Source organism: Centrocercus urophasianus, unplaced genomic scaffold (assembly GCF_019232065.1).
Source record: "Centrocercus urophasianus isolate 14NV4802_14NV808 unplaced genomic scaffold, USGS_Curo_1.0 seq_14, whole genome shotgun sequence".
Lineage (NCBI taxonomy): Eukaryota > Metazoa > Chordata > Aves > Galliformes > Phasianidae > Centrocercus > Centrocercus urophasianus.
Genome location: NW_024884586.1, coordinates 37202222 through 37221472, shown reverse-complemented (window position 1 = coordinate 37221472; position 19251 = coordinate 37202222). Strand labels below are relative to the sequence as shown.

The 19251-nt window shown below is 36.1% G+C and overlaps 1 protein-coding gene across 2 annotated transcripts in view; it reads left to right on the top strand.

Annotated features, from left to right (window-relative positions):
* The window catches only part of TTC7B (tetratricopeptide repeat domain 7B), a 123502-nt gene that overhangs the window by 83879 nt on the left and 20372 nt on the right, over positions 1-19251 (top strand). For both annotated transcript variants that reach the window (XM_042814706.1, XM_042814707.1), the window contains exons 18-19: positions 9428-9568; positions 14779-14981. In XM_042814706.1, coding sequence (XP_042670640.1) covers positions 9428-9568; positions 14779-14981 — 344 coding nt within the window. The remainder of the gene's footprint in view (positions 1-9427; positions 9569-14778; positions 14982-19251) is intronic.

Genomic DNA, 19251 nt, shown 5'->3' with positions numbered 1-19251 from the left:
GTCCAGTTCTGGGCTCCCCAGTACAAAAAAGACAGGGATCTCTTGGAAAGAGTCCAGCGGAGGGCCACAAAGATGGTGAAGGGCCTGGAGCATCTCTGCTATGAAGAAAGGCTGAGTGAACTGGGTCTGTTCAGCCTTGAGAAAAGAAGACTGAGAGGGAACCTGATCCAGATTTATAAATATCTAAGGTTTGGGGGGCAGAGTGGAGAGGCCAGATTGATTTCAGAGGTGAGTGGAGACAGGACAAGGGGAAATGGCTGGAAACTGCAGCATAGGAAGTTCCGCACAAACATGCGCAAGAACTTCTTTACGGTGAGGTGACGGAGCACTGGAACAGGCTGCCCAGGGAGGTGGTGGAGTCTCCTTCTCTGGAGATGTTCAAGACCTGCCTGGATGCCTACCTGTGCAACCTACTGTAGGGAACCTGCTTTGGCAGGGGGTTGGACTTGATGATCTCTGGAGGTCCCTTCCAACCCCTACAATTCTGTGATTCAGTAGCATCAATGTAAAAACTTCATGTCAGAGTTTGTAAAAAAAAATTCCTTATCCAGACAAACATATAAAAATATTACAGTAATTATGTTATGGTAAGATAAAAATTCAAGTTTACCATAGTGTTTGAGTGAGAAAACTCAAGGTAGAAGAAATGTTGTGCAAAAAAAAAAACCTACAAAAAACAGATAATAGATACAGTTGATGATCTAGATGTTAGATCTTTATCACTTGAAAGAGCTCATTTCCAGTCTTTGGAAATGCAAAACTGAATTGGCATTTACAGTACTGAGATGGGGTATGCAGAAAAGCTGCTGGGGACAGAAATCTTTGCTGCTTTTCGTGCAACCGTACGTATGCATTTATGTATGTATATACACATGAAAATGTGAAAACCTTCCGTTTCCTTACTTTGATTGCCATCAGTGGAAATGATGATCTCCTTTCCAGTCTAGTCACTGCTTGACTAATCTGAGTATCATGAAGTGACACCTAAAATTCAAATGTGATGTTTTTTATACTTGCAACTTTTCGTTTGTTTGTTTAAAAAAAAAAAAAAAAAAAGCATTTTAAAATTCAGATAGCAATAAGGGGTGTAAAACTATTTTTTTTTAAGGTATGTCAATTTAGAGAAAGTTGAAATTTGAACAAAAAGTTCTTGAAAAAAGTGTTTACATAAAGCTTTTACCCATCTGATAAAATTAGTGATTAATTGAGGAATGGTTAAATGATTCAGGCCTACATTTTTGTAATCTTTGTAATATAATAACCATGGATCCCATATTTTTACAAGGTTAGGCTGTTAATTCATTGGCCCAATCAAGAACTGTAGCAAATCTACTCTGAGCTTTCCTTCTGTTTGAGCTGATTTGCCATGAGCTGCATACACAAGTTTGTACATTTTACGCAAATAAATAAATATGAGGGAGGGGGATAAAAGGCTTTATGAATCACTCACTGAAGTAAAATCTCAGAGAGGAGCGGACAGATTTCCTTTTTGAAGGTAGATAAGCATGTGCAACTCACTTGAGATTTGACAGTTGACTATTTTGGTTAAAGTAAGTTGCACTCAATCTTTTTAAAATGTTCAATCTACTGTGTAGTCGTTACAGTCCACCTCGTTTGCCATAGAAACTAACAGTGGGATTTGTTCTTTATTTCCTTTTAGATATGTTTTACAAACTCCTGCATTATAACAGAGGGAAAAATTTTCAAAACTAGCTTAGTACAGTAGAGTTTAGTACATTGCTAAGTACACATCAATTACTTACTACATTATTGAGTGCAGCATTCATTTTTTTGTTGCTTTCAGAAACAGTTCAATTTAGTTCATGCAGAAGCCATTTCTATCTTACTGAATGGGGAAATAAGTGCTTTGCATTCTTTGACACCCATTAATGAGTCCATTAAACCCTGTTCTTGGATCTATTTCTTTCCCACCCCTTGCCCCACACCCTTATCATTCTCTTTCTTTCACTTTTTAGCCTCTGATACTTCCTCATCTTCTTTCTCAAGAGCAGAGTCTCCTCTCCAAGTGTTTGTGTCTTCTCATCTTCCTCATCCTAAATCAGATACCTTTGTCTGGCCCCATGCAGCCTCTCCATGCTGTGACCAAGTTCCTGAGCCCTGTTCACCTTCTCACTGTAAACTGGTTTTCTCTACCTGATGGATGTGTTTGTGCTGTATTTTTCTGATAATCTTCATAACTGGTAAACCATGTTTAAAATAATCTAAGCTTCAACAGAGTGTGAGTAAAATCTGGCCTTTCAGATGCAGGTCATTTAATACAGAACGGATTTTAAGAGTTTGTCCTGAACAGATTCTTTTATTGATCCCCAAAAATGAAAAGTTACAGACCATATTCTGTTCTCTTGACTGCTACAGAAAATGGTAGCTGTTTCATAGAAGAGGCTATTGGTCATTACTGCATTGCATTGGAGCTGTAATTATTTTCATTACTGGCATCATTTGTCCAACAAGTCTGTTCATTCAAAGGATTTCCGTGTTATCTTAATGATATCTAGATCCTTGATGTTAAAGCCTTTCAGTAATTGCTTACACACCTTCCCTGAAACTTCACATGAAGGAAAAAAATGCTTTGAATACCAGCATATATTTTCATAGTGCAGGTTGGATTTATTGAAACAATTCAGAGGCAGTGGAGTAGTGAAAATCAGCATTTTGCTCTCCCAAATCAATAGCTCTTCTCTTCATTGAAGTGATACAAGTTTAAACATGCTGTAAAATTAATTCACGTGTTTAAATACAAACTGTAGAGTCAAACTGCCAGAGCATTGTTCAAATGGCAGCGTAAAATTAAATTAGTCTTCCATTTATTTTTAATTTGTTATTATTTCTTTTAAATTGTGCTTCACTCATTGATTTATGCAGAGCACTGTGTTACATTACTGCAGTTACTAATCCAGTCTTATGAAGTTCACTTTTGATACTAGCTTGTAACTTGTATTATGTCAAAGATATTAATTCCTAGCAAAACCTAGGGAATAAATCTTTCACTCATTTTAGTAGCTGACTTAAGATTCGAATTTTGAAAACACTACCTTATAGATAAGCCTATGACTGGAAATTCAGGAGAGCACTTCCTTTAGACTTCAGGAACCGTGTCCTAGAAAAGGCTGATTAAGTCTGACTCTTCTTGAAGCAGTTGAATAGCTGATTAATTTCTATCACACTTTTGAGTGCTGTTGAGTTGGACTTGCTGAGGCCTTCTCTAGAAATAGTACAGATAGCATTAAATTGCATGTTCTTTGCAGTGCTACAATAAACATTACTCAAGAATGGCGGCAAATGGAATGAATGTAGGAGTTCATGCACATATACCATTATGGAGAGCCAAGTCTTCCATTTTAGATTAAAGCTACCTCGTCCTCAGGGAAAGAAGCTTCCAACGTACACGAAAAATAGTGGAACCATGAAAAAACAGATATTGGAGTCCTTTGTATAGTGTAAATAATATATGAAAGTCAAAGCCCTCTATCTTTGAAGAAGTAGAAGTTCAGAAATTTGCCTAGATTTTCATACTTTCTACTATAGTTAACAGGACTGAAAGTCTCATGTTCTCTTCTTTTTTTCTTCCCTCCTGGTGGAAGAGCAAATAAAACTCTTTATATTAACTTGACATTTGATTTCTGTTGAACAGGAACGTGATTTTAGGGATGTAGCAAAGGTTCTATGAAAATATTTATGATACATAATAATACCCTTTTTTTTTCTTCTTTTTTCTTTTTTTTTTGTCATTTGGATCCCTGTAAACATGATTTACAGTTTGAAGATTATTGGAAATCCTCTGGCTTTCTTGGAGTTTGTGGTTTTTTGCCAATTTATTGTCTTATTTATCTCCTTTTTAGCTTGGATTTTAATTTGTGGTTTGATCTATTCAAAGGCAATCCATCAGATGCTTACTTTCATGGTTTTTACTCCCTTTTTTCAGTTTGTAAGTAGTATTACTCTGAAGTTCCATTAATTTCTTAAGGACTTAAATCACCTTTTTCTTCACCACAAAGCATACATGTTTTGTCCATCAGTAGTAGAAGTTAATAGTGTGTTAGGAAGGCTGATGCTTTTTGCTCATTCAGTCACCCTGTGCGCTGTGAACTTACAAGATCTGAATGCACTTGACTAACATTTGCATTTAATAATTAAAGAGGCAGTATTTATTTCTAGAGGACTGCAAACAAAGATATTTTGCATAACACAATGGCCAGCTGCCAGTATGTTGTACTACAGGAGATTTTTTGCCACAGCTATTCCTAAGGAGCATGTTGGTCTAAAAGGACACGTTGCAACTTTTGTCATGAGTCATAATAAACTACTACTTTCTCTTGAACAAGTTTTGCTTGTAGAATATATCTCTTAAGTGTATGCTTTAAAATAGTGAAGTGATACAAACAAGCCAAATTAGAGACAATTGAGTATGGATCAATAAAAATAATTTCTGCTTTAACCCAGGTGCAAAAACAACATTCTTTCCTTCTAACCAGTAATATAAGGCTGTACATTTGGCCTTGGATAGTAAAGTTTGAATTTGTTTGCCTTAAAAAAGATAAGAAGAGATGTAAAACAGCATGTTTGATGGTGACAAATCACGAGGTGTGTTTTTCAGAGAGGTGGAAGAATACTCTGTAAATGACATTGTCCATACTTCCCTACCTCCATATGCATACAGCATATCTCCATGTATATCCATATTGAAAGTTCAGCTAGATTAGTAATTTTTTATTGTGAAAGGTATCTAAGACACATAATTAATTTGATAGGAAAAAAAAAAATGTTGACTAAACCTGCCAATTTGTTATATTGAATGAATCATTTCAGTGTTGTTTTCATCCTGCAGAAGGTGCTGCCTCTTTCTGCTTTCTGTTTTTGCTTTGTTTAGCACAGTTCTCACTATGCCTCACCACTAATGTTCCTACTGGCAGCTTTGCGTGAATATGTAGTTGACAGTCACATGTTTTTTTTCCTCCTCATTCCTGCATGAGCATTGCTGTTGAAGCATTTTTTCCTTTATATAAATGCTGAAATGTTGATTGAAAACATGATAAATGTAAAATTGTTTTGCTATGTACTTTTGTGATATAAAAAGAAATCCTTTTTTGGTATTCTTGTCACTTGTTATGAATCTGTTTCATGAAAGATGTCATCCATGTTGTTTTCTTTTATTCATTCTCAGATGGCAAATTTGATGCAAATTGATTTAGTGGTAGTGATTCTCCAAGTTCTGATTGAGTCTATATCTTAGTTCATATCTTTTAGGCAACATGGTGAAGAATTTCTGGGGGAATGACCAAGGAAAGAACACAAAAAGTCAAGACGTGCTTTCTGTTTACATTGTGTGACTTATAGTTGATATTTAAAAGATCAGACTTTCCTATATTTATCCTGAGAAAAGCCTAAAGAGAAGTGAATTGAGCACTTCGGTGTTCATGGAAATTGATCTGTAGGAGTATCTTGGAAAACAAAGGGTTCCATGTGAGACTGCTTTACTTCTTGATTAAATTTTGTTTGTACAAGTCTGTTGGCAAGAAGGGTTTATGATATTGAATTGAAACATTCACATAAACAGGTATTCACATATAGCTAGCACGTATTATGCTAGTGTGGTGAGCAGAAATTCTGTGAATTCTGGCTAAATGTTACAGGAAGCTTTTTGGTTTAGAAACATTCTGTCCCATTTTGCAATGTGCAATGTAATTGTTATTCCCTATCTCAGTCAGTAAATAATTTAAATAATGTATGCTAGATTTTGCTAAGACAATCCCTGTTTCACTATTTTCCCATTTAGCGTAAGTAAGCCTCAGGGCTTGAAAGTGAATAGATGGGATCAATTTTGGTGCTATACTTACTGATTTCACACCTTATTCTTTTGCATCCCAAAAGAGACATGCTGCTGCCTGTGGTTTTTTGTTGTTGTTGTTTTTTTAAGGGATTTTTTTTTCTTTATTCTTAAGTGTCATGCTGTAATAGCAGGTTTAGAAGATGTCTTGGAACATCAAGAATTTTGTGTGCTTCTAAGATATGGTGAGGTTTCAAACAAGAGATTTCTATTGAGCATTTGAAGGAAGATACAGCTAAGTGAGTTATAGCTATTGTAGTGAAGATATGCTTGAAAATATGAACGGAGATAAGAATAATACAGGTAAGGTTGGGAAGGGAGAGAACTTACAACAAAGCCATCGGGCAGCCCAGGGAACTGCCAGCATATTGAAGCCTCAAGCACACTTTAAGCTTCACTTTTTACCTCACAAACCTCTGTATATCCTCATCACTTCTAATTGAAGCTTTTAGCACACAGGAGATGATTTCAGATGATCTTTGGTTATGTACAGAATGAAGACTCATTCACTGTCTTTTTAATACGCAGAGTTAGAAATAAGTCAGATGTTGCCTAATTGTGGCAACGCTAAAGAAGCATTCATGAGTTTCTTGGTTAGAGCTATTAATATGGGTGCAGTGTACCTGAAAGATGCCTAAATTGGGCACTGTGAAAAGACTGTGGTTACTTTATTTTTTTAAGTAAAATATATTTATTTTAAATATATATATTTTTAATTGTTTTATTTCAAATTCTTTATTTTATTTAACAAAAGAAAATAAAGGTGCAAAGTTGTGATAAAAGGTGAGTGACTGTTCTTATTAGACATACAAGGCTGATCTGGAAGTCAGCTGTCCTTTTGGAAACTGTATAGCCATATGCCTGATGACTTTTAAGCCAATGCAAGGAAGATTTTTAAAGAAACAAAATAAATCACAAGCATTGGTGCTTTTGTGCTGTTTAAAGTATTTAAGTTTTTGAGGCTTTTAAATAAGACTAAAGCATGGTGGATTTCAGAGGCTGGATTTTCCAAATACCTCTGTGGAATGTTACATCATTACTTTGTATTCTGCTTAAAATACGGTTTTCAAACTTAAGCTAAAATAAATCTCTTATTTAGGATGTTGTTTAGAGATGACTTAAATTTAGCTGGTCATGCTGAATAATCTGCAATCTGAGTTTCTAAAAAGTTAAGTTACTTGGCACATGTTGAATTTTAGATTGTTAAATGTTCACGGTGAATATATAATACATCTTTATATCAGCTGTATTAATTTAGTGAAAGCTGAGAGGTGAATATTTTTAGTGGCTTGATTGAGACTCCTGAAGCCTAATACTGGGACATTGATCCCACCCACTTCTATCCCTCTTCCGCGTGATCAGGGCTGCCTCCCACCAGATGAGGCTGCCCAGGGCTCCATCCAACCTGGCTCTGATGCCTCCAGGGGTGCAGTGTCCACAGCTTCTCTGGACAGCCTGTAACCCCTTTTCATAACAAGCCACTTTAATAACAATTTATGAAATAAATCTCATAGGAATATATATGCATATTTTTTCATTAAGAGACTTTTTTTATTCTGCTATAAAGTCCAGTTAATTACCATAGAAAATATTTGGTATGCATTCCATTTTAACTGTGGCGTAGGTGGAGATACTTTCATAGCATGGCTTATCATAGAAATTTTATCACACTATAGTTCTTTCTATGTAGAAATTGATATGCAGCAAGTTATAATAATATAGTACCATTTATCTTTTATGGTTAAATAAATACTGGATACCTAAAATGTAGCAGCACTTGTGGTTTGATTAGTAACCAGAGTCCATGCCTTAGACTACAGAAAATGTAGGTCTTTTTTAATAATAAATCGAACACTTGCTTCTCAGAAGGAAGGGATTAGAAGATGATATCCTTTCCACCAGCAACTCACACCTTTAAAAAAAAAAACAAACAAACAAAAAAAAAACTGCTAAATTGCTGAAGAGACTCCTTTGCTATGAGTTGCAGTGGAGGTGTAGCAGGTGGCAGGCTGCAGTGGCATGCATTTACAGACACGGAGGGGAGACTAGAGTTTATTTATGGTACCTTTGGTTGATGCTTCTTTTCAAATATGCTCCACATGCTTCTTTAGACTTAAGTCTTTAAACTTAGACTTCCATTTTGCCTTTCTTTGGAAGCCTTTAAGATAAGATATACAGAAACCTCAGTGAATATTCAGGGATGCAGACTACAGTGCGAATTCTCTCATTAACCAGCAGAGGAAAGCAAACTCCATAGCCAGATACTCTTTCAGGTCTCTGGCAATTCCTTGTTCAAAACAGCCTAAGAAATACTGTTATGTCCTGTGCTGGTATTCCTTGTTTTTGTCTTCAGGGTGACAAACACATGATGTGTGCTTTTAGACAAAATTTCCCTTCCAACTGATTTGTGTACTAGAACTCCTACTTTTCTAATCTGCTGGTATCTTGTTGTATGTAAGAATGCATGCTTCATGTGGGAACCTTCTCAGAAAACCTGTGATAACAAGAGTGAAGTTTTTATTTATTGTTTAACTGTTAGTGCTGAGCTTGTGGGAGATGTGCCTTCGATCTGTACAGGATTCAGGACTTTTATTGAGTTACCTGCCATTGTTGACCATTACAGATATGTGACTGAGCTTAGAAGACTTCCTACCAGATTCAATATGTAATATTTTACTTCCATTATTTATTAACTAGGGCCTGGTCAATCTGAGATTTTGTAAGTTGTAATCATAAAACAAGAGGTGCATTAAAGGTTAGATGACAAAGAGCATAACTTAAAAAAAAAACATGGTTTTGATTTGAAAAAAAAAAAAACAACTTTTTTATATCAAAACTAAGAATACTGTCAGTAACTGGATATACAAAGTACCATTGTCATTAGGTAATTTCTTGTCCTAGGAGATTTTTCATTTCCAATACTTGGAAAAAGGTAGTATTTGCCAGTAATGTTCTAATCTCACTTGTAAATGCTTTGTATTAAGGGAATTACCCAAGGCAACTTTGGGTATGTTCTTCCTGCAAGGGGTTTTTTACCAGAAGGCATTTCGATTCAGTCTTCCTGAATAGCTGAGGTTTACATTCAGAAAGGTTTAATTGTGTATTTGTGCTGGGGTTTGTTGTGATCATCTTGTATATTTTAATTCTTTTTCTAATGCTATTATTAGTCTTAAAATAGTCATCTAATTGCACGCTATGGAAAGACATAGCAATTACTAACATCAAAGTGCATGTAGCTAACTGAAGATTACAGTGTTACGATACCATCACAAGCCTTTTTTTGGATCATAGGTTGCGATAAAAGAGACAATGAGCTTAACAGAGAATATCCAGAGCAGCAACACAAATATGTTGTCGAGTGTGTTTTCAGCATAGAATCCTATGGAACAGTATAAAAGCTTTTGTAACAGGGAAAATTAACCTGCCATTTTGAAAAATTCTCCACAATGACGCATGTAAATTGAACATAAAGGGCTTTGGGGAAAAACCTGTTATGAAAAGGCTTATGATTAAATGTTTTATGCAGCATGCTTGACTTCTATTCTTTTTCTGATTTGTAATTTTTCAAAATTACTTGTACAGGTTCGATCCATGCGACTTCAATAGCAGCTTCCAGAGTGGAGCAGGCGCTGTCTGAAGTTGCTTCATCTCTGCAAAGCAGTGCCCCTAAACAAGGTCCCCTGCATCCTTGGATGACGCTAGCTCAAATATGGCTTCATGCAGGTACCATGAAAGGAAAATATTTCTTGTTCTTTCCCATCTCATTTATTGCTAACTCTGTACATGACAGGAAAAAAAAAGGTAGCAGCCTTTTACTTGTCCACTGCAGCTGTGGCAGCTGCTCCGCTCTCTTCTTTCTGGCTTCATTGATGTGAAAGACCCAGTATGTGTCTGAATGTCCCTTGATCTCCAGTGGGTTTGTTACTGTTACACTGCTTCCAGGCTCAGGCTACAGGGTAAGTCAGTATCACAAGTGACTGCTGAATAAACTTTTAATCAGATAATGATGCCTCAGTGTATGTATTTTTACACTGTTACCAATGTTACACTATTACTGTGCATTTGTTTTGATTGATACTTGCAGCAGAAAAGTGTTACTCAGAAATCAATCAGCAGTTATTCTTTTTATTTAATTCTGCTCTCAGACTCGAGCATTTTTCAGTGACAGAACTATTTTTTCATTATATTCACTGTATACTGTATAGCCATGATATATTTCCTATCATGTTTACTGTGAATGGTAACCATGTGTTAAAAACACTCCAAGATATATTTCATCTTGTATATATGTTGCTAAGCTTTCTGTCAGGAAGAGTTGTATATTATTTTCCAAAGTGCTGGAGTTCAAATCATTTGGGAATTACTTTTAATAAGAAATACTCTTGTTTACGTTCTAGATACAGTACTGCATTTCTTGGCATTTTAATTTACATGTTTTGCATTAACAATTCTTTTATGTGAAGGTCATTACAGAGCAATGGCTCCCAGTTATTAATTACTGTTTCAGGGGAAAAAAACTCCAGATGCCAACAGGAGATCGGGGAGAACAATGGTAGTGATTGATAACTGACCTCATTTGGGGAGGGAATGTTCCTCCAAGGCCACACAGACTAAAAACAGGACGGGGCTTACCAAGGCATGCTGTAGTCACCTGCCTTGCATAATGGCCTTTCTGATTGTAAATATTTATAAACCAACACAGATAGCCATCTACAGTAACTCTTAGCATCTGCAATGCTGTAATCCCTAATCTTTCCACAGAGTTCATTCCATTCAGTCCACACAAATGACTGCTGCTATTTCCTCCAGAAGGGATGCTCTTTGCTGATTTCTTTGTAGTCTGCGGCTTGGTCTTCGGCTGCGTTGCACAGTTCACTTTCCTCTCTTAAAAGTTCCTATCTGTGTGAGCATGGTCTGTAGGCCATAGTCTCATCCCAGCAGGAGGAAGCGTAGGTGAGAAGTGGGAGTGAAGTGTGGAGCAGAGCAAAATAAATACTAAAGATCCAGAGGAAGGACACAGCAAATTGTAAAGAGTGCCCTAACTCTTTGTCTGTAGTGATTAATGAAAGGAAAAAAGCAAAGCAAAAATCAAGCAGGAGATGAAGGACAGTTGCTGTCAGTCTTCAGAGGAGTTTTCTTTCCTGTAGAAACATTCACTCAGAATAAAGTTTATTCCAAAAAGCACCATACAAAGCAGATAAAGGTATCTTCATCTGTGTATACGGGATATTTTCATAGAAAGCCACCATAAGATTACTTAACACCTAACCTGCAACACTCATTCTTTAAATAAAAATGAAGACTTACCATTGGGAAATCGCTTGCTTTTTGAAAATCATGCCATGCTTACTGTTTGGCTTCCTGCATAGATATGTATTGTTTTACTTCTTAATGGAGAAAAAAATCTTTAATGTGCTTTTTTTCCTTTTTTTTCCTTTTTTTTTTTTTTTTTAATGAGGATGTTGGGTTATAGAGACATGAAGAAGTTATACCTGAATAGCAGGTATGACAAGATAAGTTTTAGAGGCATGTATTTACCTGAACTATTATATACAATGGGGAGGGAGATAAAATATTTTTTCATATTGATATAAACTGTCATTCCAGTTGTCATGAGTATAAATGAATGTGGCATTCAGTCTGAAGAAGTTGATTCTGCAGACAGTAACTGGCTTTAGGTTTCTCATCTTGTGTTTACAAATGAACTCCTTCAGCCTTTCATCTCTGGGCAGACAACGTAAAAGCAGAAGTTCAGACTTATTTTAAATACGAAAGCAAAACAAAACTTTTGCAATTAGTGCATTCTTCAGTGTAATGATATTAGAAACAGATCTGACCCTAAATTACTAATGGCTGTGATGGTTGCTCTAAGAAATGCGTTAAGACTGAACTCAGCAATGCTGTGGAGCTTGACTGAAAAGTAGATTGTTTTGCTGGTAAAATAGAAGCATAATGCTGGAAGGGTTTGAGCTCGGAGGGGCTTGAGGACATTCTCTGAGTGTAGAGGGCAGACGCTGAGAAGTGGAACGTCAGCCTTGGCATCTGGTTTCTCGTCAAACTGTTTCTCTTCTCTGAAATTTTCCTATGGAGTCACCTGGCACTGTCAATTTTCTGCAACTGATTTATTTGAAATTACCATGTTGTTCTGTAACTTTTTTCTCAGCTTGAAGTAATTTCTATTTTAAATAAACTGCTCTGTATTTTAAGGCATGTACTTTGTCTTGTATACGTCACATGAAATTATCCTGAAAGAAACAGCTCCGGATGCAGAAATTTCTCAGATTAACTCTTATGCTTAACAGCTAGCCAGAAGTTCCACATTCTATTCATTCTTTCATAGTTTTCCAATGCTCTCTAGGATTTAAGGTACTGTATAGGAGAAGGCCAGTGTATACTCTGGCAGAATCGTAGCAGCATAACATGAAGTACCTTTGTACAGAAGGGAATTATTTAAATAATTACATTTTAGGGAGACTTTTTAATAATTGTCAAGTTACTGTGCTATATTGCAGAACAGTATCTTTATAAGCAGTGTTGTAACCTGCACTGGCTAGTGTGAAAAGCCCGAGTTGCTTCCCTACTTGTATCCTCTCAAGGAACACAAAGTTCCAATTGCAGTCCATTAAATTAGCCAAACAATGTGTATTTTTTACTTTTCAGTTGTTGTGGTAGCAGATAAAAATGACTTAAGTAGATGATTAATTTCTGCATGTTATTTGCGGATTTTTATAGCTTTTACTCAGCACCTTTTATAGACTGTTCCAGTAGGTCTCTGTGCATGCCTCATGTTATGCTTCTGCTTCCTTCTCCCTTACCTTACAACTGAAAGTATGAACCACAGATCTCATAAGTGCTCATAAGTGCTTTCAGGGTGATGTTGAATAAGCTGCTTGTTGTTGTTTTGTTTTTGTGGGCTTTTTTGTCTTAAATCAATCACAACATATAAATTACATTTTTCCTAACAGTATTTTCATTGGCAAGTTGGGAGTGTTTATTTTAAAGTGTTTCAAGTCTGATACTGGAGAAGAAACAATAAAACAAGGAGAGGCCAAGTGGATTGCACTACAATAATATAGTGTATTCTATTCCCACTAAAATCTTGTTCATTTTGTAGTAATACTGACAGGCAGATTTTGGAAAAGCACTTCAGAAATGAACCACTCAGAGCTTTAAATATATATACAGATATATACATAAGTATATATAAAACAAAAATAACAACAATGAAACAACCTCACAGTAGAATTCACATTTTATTCTCAGATTATGGCAACAACTTCAATTTTGGAGTCTACCAACAGTTAGAATAGTAAAATTCAAGGAAAAATGGATTTCTCCCAGCATTAGCTTTTGATTTCCAAATTTTGTATCTTCATTATCTTCCAGATTTGCTATTTTCCAGTTATGTAGTGCCATCTCTGACTAAATCTGGTTCCATTTCTGGATCTGCAGTTTTGTGTGTTAGTTATTCAGAGTAGTTGAGAGATTTTTCCATGAAAAAGAATTTTATTAAATTGCTTTTGAAAATGCACTGCATTCATCCATATGTCCACGTGGATATACTATTTATGCTAGGTAGAATGCGTTCTGCGAAATCACTGAGTCATCCAAGCAACAAGAAAAGAGTGCTCTTGTGGTAAAAATGTTTCTTCTTCATCACCAGGATCAGGTCTCCAAGTGAAAAGCAGTAATTATTCCAGCAACTCAACAGATATCAGTGAGAAGCAAGGAAAAAATGAATATAACTTTTAATCTAATACTGCAAGTCTGTTTCTTGTTAGTCATTGTTATAAATGGGTTATGATTTTAAATATTAACAAATAGAAATATGTATGTATGCTGATGTTAGCAAGAAATAAAATATAAACATATCGCATGGAGGTGATACACTGTACTGTACTGAAGTTGACTGATAACAGATACCAACTAGCAAATCTGTTTGATGCAGTTATCTCAGAAGGAAGCTCCTTCAAAGGCAGACCAGCATCAACCCCATCCAGAGGTCCAGCACAACTCAAAATCCACTCCTGTGGTGTGAGATACTGATCTCACAGCCTTTAACCCAAGATGGACACCCTACACTGGGCAGTGAAAGAAGTGTGTCTTGAACAGGGGGAGCTGGCCTCACTGTTCTAATGAATGTTTTCACTTAATTCTTAATATCTAAGACTTCTTTTGTACAGTGTGATACAATAGAATGCAGTCATACAATTTGAGGCTCGGGTTTTTTTGGGTCTGTACTACGATGGAAGAAATGTGTATCTTAACTTGGAAGCAGTCTGATTCAGACAACTGTCAAGCTATCCCATGCTTTCTTCAGGAGTGATTTATGTTAAATTAAATACACCCTTTGCATCTATGAGATTTGAACAAAGTTCTGTCAGTGCTGAATAAGCATTTCACAGTTCTGCCACCTTAGCTAGGAAACATTTCTCATCAAATGCATTGTATTTCTTTAAGAAGATTTTTGCTCTGAAATAGGATGCTGAACCAGACTTGACATATAATGATTGGTAATTGGAGCAATTGCTATTTCTTTCTTAATGGCTGATATGGAATTCAGAAAAGCCCATTATTGGTACCATGTTCTTACGTTCTGTAAGGATCTCTGTAGTTTTGTGTTGGGCTTACTGTTCTTTAATTATATCAGAATACTGCAGCACTCATGTTTAAAAATAAAGTAAAAAATCACAGACTTCATTTAAAAATAACCGCAAAGAGTTTAAAAAAGATCACAGAGGGTTTTCTGGTGTTTAAAGCTGCCATTTAAAACAATTTATGTAATAGTTTCTCGTAAGCTGAAAAATTTCTTGAGGAAAATGGCCTTTGCCTGTTATGAAACAATACGTACAGACAAAGCACTTGTTAACTCATCTGGTCATGGTATGATGATGCAGGAATCGTTCATTGGTCTTTACTCTTTCCTTCCACAGCTGAAGTCTACATAGGAATTGGGAAGCCTGCTGAGGCCACTGCATGCACCCAGGAAGCAGCTAATCTCTTCCCAGTGTCTCACTATGTGCTTTACATGAGAGGTCAGGTGGCTGAACTTCGTGGAAATATTGATGAAGCCAAACGCTGGTATGAAGAGGCCTTATCTATTAGTCCTACTCATGTGAAAAGCATGCAGCGGCTGGTAAGTCTTGAGTTCATATTGGTAGATTCTTCTGTTGCCACTAGTGATATTGGATTGGGAAACCCTAACAAACTTGGTATGGCTACCACATAGCTTATATGAGTTGCAGATCTAATTAGAACCTATACTCTTATTATCAAAATACATGGGTCACTCTGAAAGTGATGCCTCCTATTTATGTCCATGGAAACTACAGCAGATACAAAGAGCACAATGACACTTCTTGGTAGAACAAATTCCCAGCTATAAAAAACTACTTTTAACACAGTCACCACCAATTAGCTGTGTATTTTTGCCAGCAGTGAGCAAAAGCCTTCATGCCATTGTCATAAAAATCTGTACCAGCGGAGGTGATCTTCTGTCACCACTACTGGAACACACCACCCACTGCTTCACTATGTTTAATCCACTGTTTAACCTCCATAAACATTCAACTAGCATAAATGAATATCAGTGGGTATAATTTTGTATAATTCTTCTGTGTGGAGGAACACCCCTTTGCTTCCTACGTGCTCCCATGTCAGATGCTGTTTTGTCAGACTGCCCCTCTGCTGCCATTGATCACATGGCAATGAAAAGTAATGGAATGTTGGTGGGAAAGTTCAGCCTCTACTGCTGCACCACCAACATTCACCTCTGACGTTATGGGCAAACATAATAGAGCATTGTTAATAATGCAATGAAGCATTACTTTTGGAGCAGCCTCATAGTTTTGAGAACAATCTTTTCTGGCTTTTTATTCTTTTCTCTGTGCATTGAGCATGAAAAGGATCTGGAGACTGTGAGTATTTGCATCCTAACAGATTGCAGGAAAGAGAAATTATTTGCATCTACCTAATATTCATAGAATCATAGATATTGGGGCCATTAGGAAATAAAAGTGGATTGTATCAGAAAAATTAGGCATTGTGGTCGAGAGGGAAGACCTGTCATTCTAATTCTAGTCTAAAAGTGGAATTCTTCACATGAGGCAATGTACACCTTCAAGCTATGTGATTTCTTAGATCTTTGAATTGTAGGAATCTATCATGTCCTCAAAAAAATGTATATCTTTAATTACAAAGGTGCCATCCCCAGTATGACTGTACATGTTTGTTTATATAATTTTATACACACTCACACGTTTATTCTTACTCCATTAGTACAGTTTCTCTTTCATCCAGCAAAGCAGCATCTCTTGCTCAACGTTTTTGTTGAGTGGGATAAGCTGGTTTGTGCCTAGGCACTTATGAATTATTCACAGAAATTTCTCATGCATCCCCAAGGGGAACATATGAGACAAAAGATCAGATAGGAAGGCAGTGCAGATGAAGTTTTTTGTTTCACTTTTTCAGCTATATATGAGCCTACTAACAAATGCTGAGAGGTTAATTTTTCTCAAGAAAGCAAAACCTGAACCAGTCAACCTTAAACCAGTGTAGTACAGTGAAAATGAAGGTTTACGTTTTTATGAGTAGCTTTTGCTCCTCTCTGAATCCACCTCGTAATAAAAAGTCTGCAAGCACTCATTACTCTATTAGCTCTGCGAGAGACTTGAGAAACGAAAAATACTGGTTTTTTAAACTGGAATATCTTCTTATTGTCTTTTCAATTTGGGACAAATACATGCAGTCTGGAAGAAGTCTATTCGCTTAAATAAATTGAATTCTTTTTAAGCATTATCATAATTTTAAATCTTGCTTTTAAAAGCTTTTCCTGTTTCTCTAGACATTTTCTGTATTAAAATATTATTCTAGATATATGCTGAGAGATTTATGCTGCTTAGATACAAATATTAGAGATGTACACTTTTAAAAATACCAGTTTGTGTCATTCAGTGTAGGGAGAAGTACAGGAATCTGCATTGTTCTTATCTGCTGACAATTACAGAAATATTTTGAGGACGACATTTACAGTTTACTGTTGCAGTGCTTGTGTGCAGTGCTACTGTTTCAGTGTACCACTTATCTTAGAGCTTAAGTTTGTTTAACAAGCTGTATTTATTTATTTGTTTGACAAATACCAGTTATAGGTCATAATGGCTTAATTTATAAAATACGATAAGAAAGAAATGAGACGAATGGATGGTGCAGGAAGTTCTCACGTGTACCATACACATCCAGGCCTAAATCTTCAAGTTGCATACTTGAAATAGTTAAAACCTGGATCCAGTTTTTATGATTTCTTTTTCTTCTAATTACAATTTTAGAATGATTGTCACCTGATACTTGGTTCAATTTAAATTGAGAATTTTTTGATGTTAGCGTGGTTCTTTGATTTGAGATACTCTGTGTAGTTGGCCAGAGGAGAAAAATAATTGCTTTTTGGGAATATACACAATTTCTCCTTTTGCAGTCTCCTTTTAATGATACATTACTCTGGCTTAGGATAATGAACTGAACTTGGGATGATAAATAAAACTTATAAGCTTTACTGTTTTCCAGTGCAACTTTCTTGATTCTAACTCTGTTTAGTCTACTGAGAAAGCTTCATCATCAACTGATAGAAGGATGCTTTAATTGATATAATCTCACTTCTGGAGTATAGCAGGGTTCCTACAGCACACTATTCTGATTCTGGCTAGATTAATTCAGACATTGGTCCTTCTGCAGGGTGAGTTAAGTGCTATGTTGCTTGCTGGTTTCTCCATCCTTCCCAAAGTACCCAAGAATGAAGCAATCTGGGTCACCACCTGAAACCTCAGATCTGATCAAAATTTGTCTCATAAATGAAACCATTTACTAGTTGTTAACAGATATTTATTTATTTTGTCTTCTGATTCACTTGGCTTTTTAGCTACTGTCTTTAATGTCCATTGATAGTATTTCTGAAATTTGCAAAGCATTGATAACCTCTTTTGAAGTTTGACTTAATTCATGGAATTTTTTTTTTGATCTAGTAATCTATAAGCTAGATAAAACATCTTGAATTGGTAAGAATGGTAAGATCATCTTACAAAAGAGATCACATTGCTTATAAAAATGAAAGTGTCAGTGAATTAGAAACGAGTTTCTAGGAAAAGAGAAATTCTAACTGGTTTAGAATAAGAAATGGAGGAGTAAGAAAAACAGGAGGGATGAGCAATGGTGTGGAAATTGAAGCTGTTAAGAGTGGGGGAAAGTGTTTCCTTGGTGAACAGTAATGATACAATGGAAGGTGTAGAAAGAGAGGTTAACTCTTGCTAATATTTGCCTTTTTAGTGAAGTGCCTAAGACATCATGACACAGAGTTGTAGGAATGTGATTCTTGTTTAGCTGTGTTATGTGCTCACTTAAACTTACTGGAAAATCACGTTGTTTGGATTATGTTACGTAAGGCATGATGTATTCTAACAGAAACCTGGCTGCAGGGGGCAGTGTGTTTGTGTTCGTGCTCCTCTTTCAGTCTTCCAAAGTGTGCTTCCAATTCAGTCAGTTGAATAACAGGAACTAGTTATTTCAAAGGGAAATGTTGTTAAAATTCTCTTTAGTTGCTTCTGCATCTAAATTATTCCTCATACAGTTAATGTTTATATCCATATATTCATTAACTGCATTCTGTTACGCAGTTTTCATCTTGTTCTCAGATGCAATCTTTTTTTTAACCATTTGTCATTAATTAAAATCTTCTCAAAGCCTGGGACTATGCCAGCTTGCTATTGGACTTAAATCTAACTCTTGCAAGATGTAAAGACTGAAGCAGCAACATCAGTATCACTTAAGTGTACTTCTTAGAGTGTGGCAGCAATGCACTTGAAGAAATGCAGCCTCCTTTCCTGTTTTTAAGGGTTGTAGAAGAAACTCTGAAACAGAACAAAGCTGTGTTAAAAAGGTTTGAAATACTTCAGTTTGTGTTCTGGGTTTCAAACAACTCTTTATGAAACCCACTGAAATTTAAAATGTGTTTTAAATGATGAAACTGAAAAATGATGTTTCACGCTTCAACTGAATGTCACACATATTTGGTTGTTACCTGCCTGATTTTGGCAAAGAATTTCTTTGAGCAACTTTCTCTATTCTCCCTATCCTTTATCATCACCTCCAGATTTCTGCCTTACTGCTGCCTTCCTGCTTTTGTCACTGTTTTCCTCCCTTGTGAAAAAGGAATAAACAGACTTTTATCTCCAGTAGTCAGAGTGCTGTTGTGGAAAGTAACCCTTACTGATGACGTCTGAGAAGTCCTGAAACAGACCATCATTCAGTAGTGCCTGAAATGGCAATTAATATTTTGACTCATTGTCCAGGAAACAAATCTCTGTATTCTCTTTTGGGCTGAAAAATTCTTAGGTAAATGCAGATTTTACATGAAATCA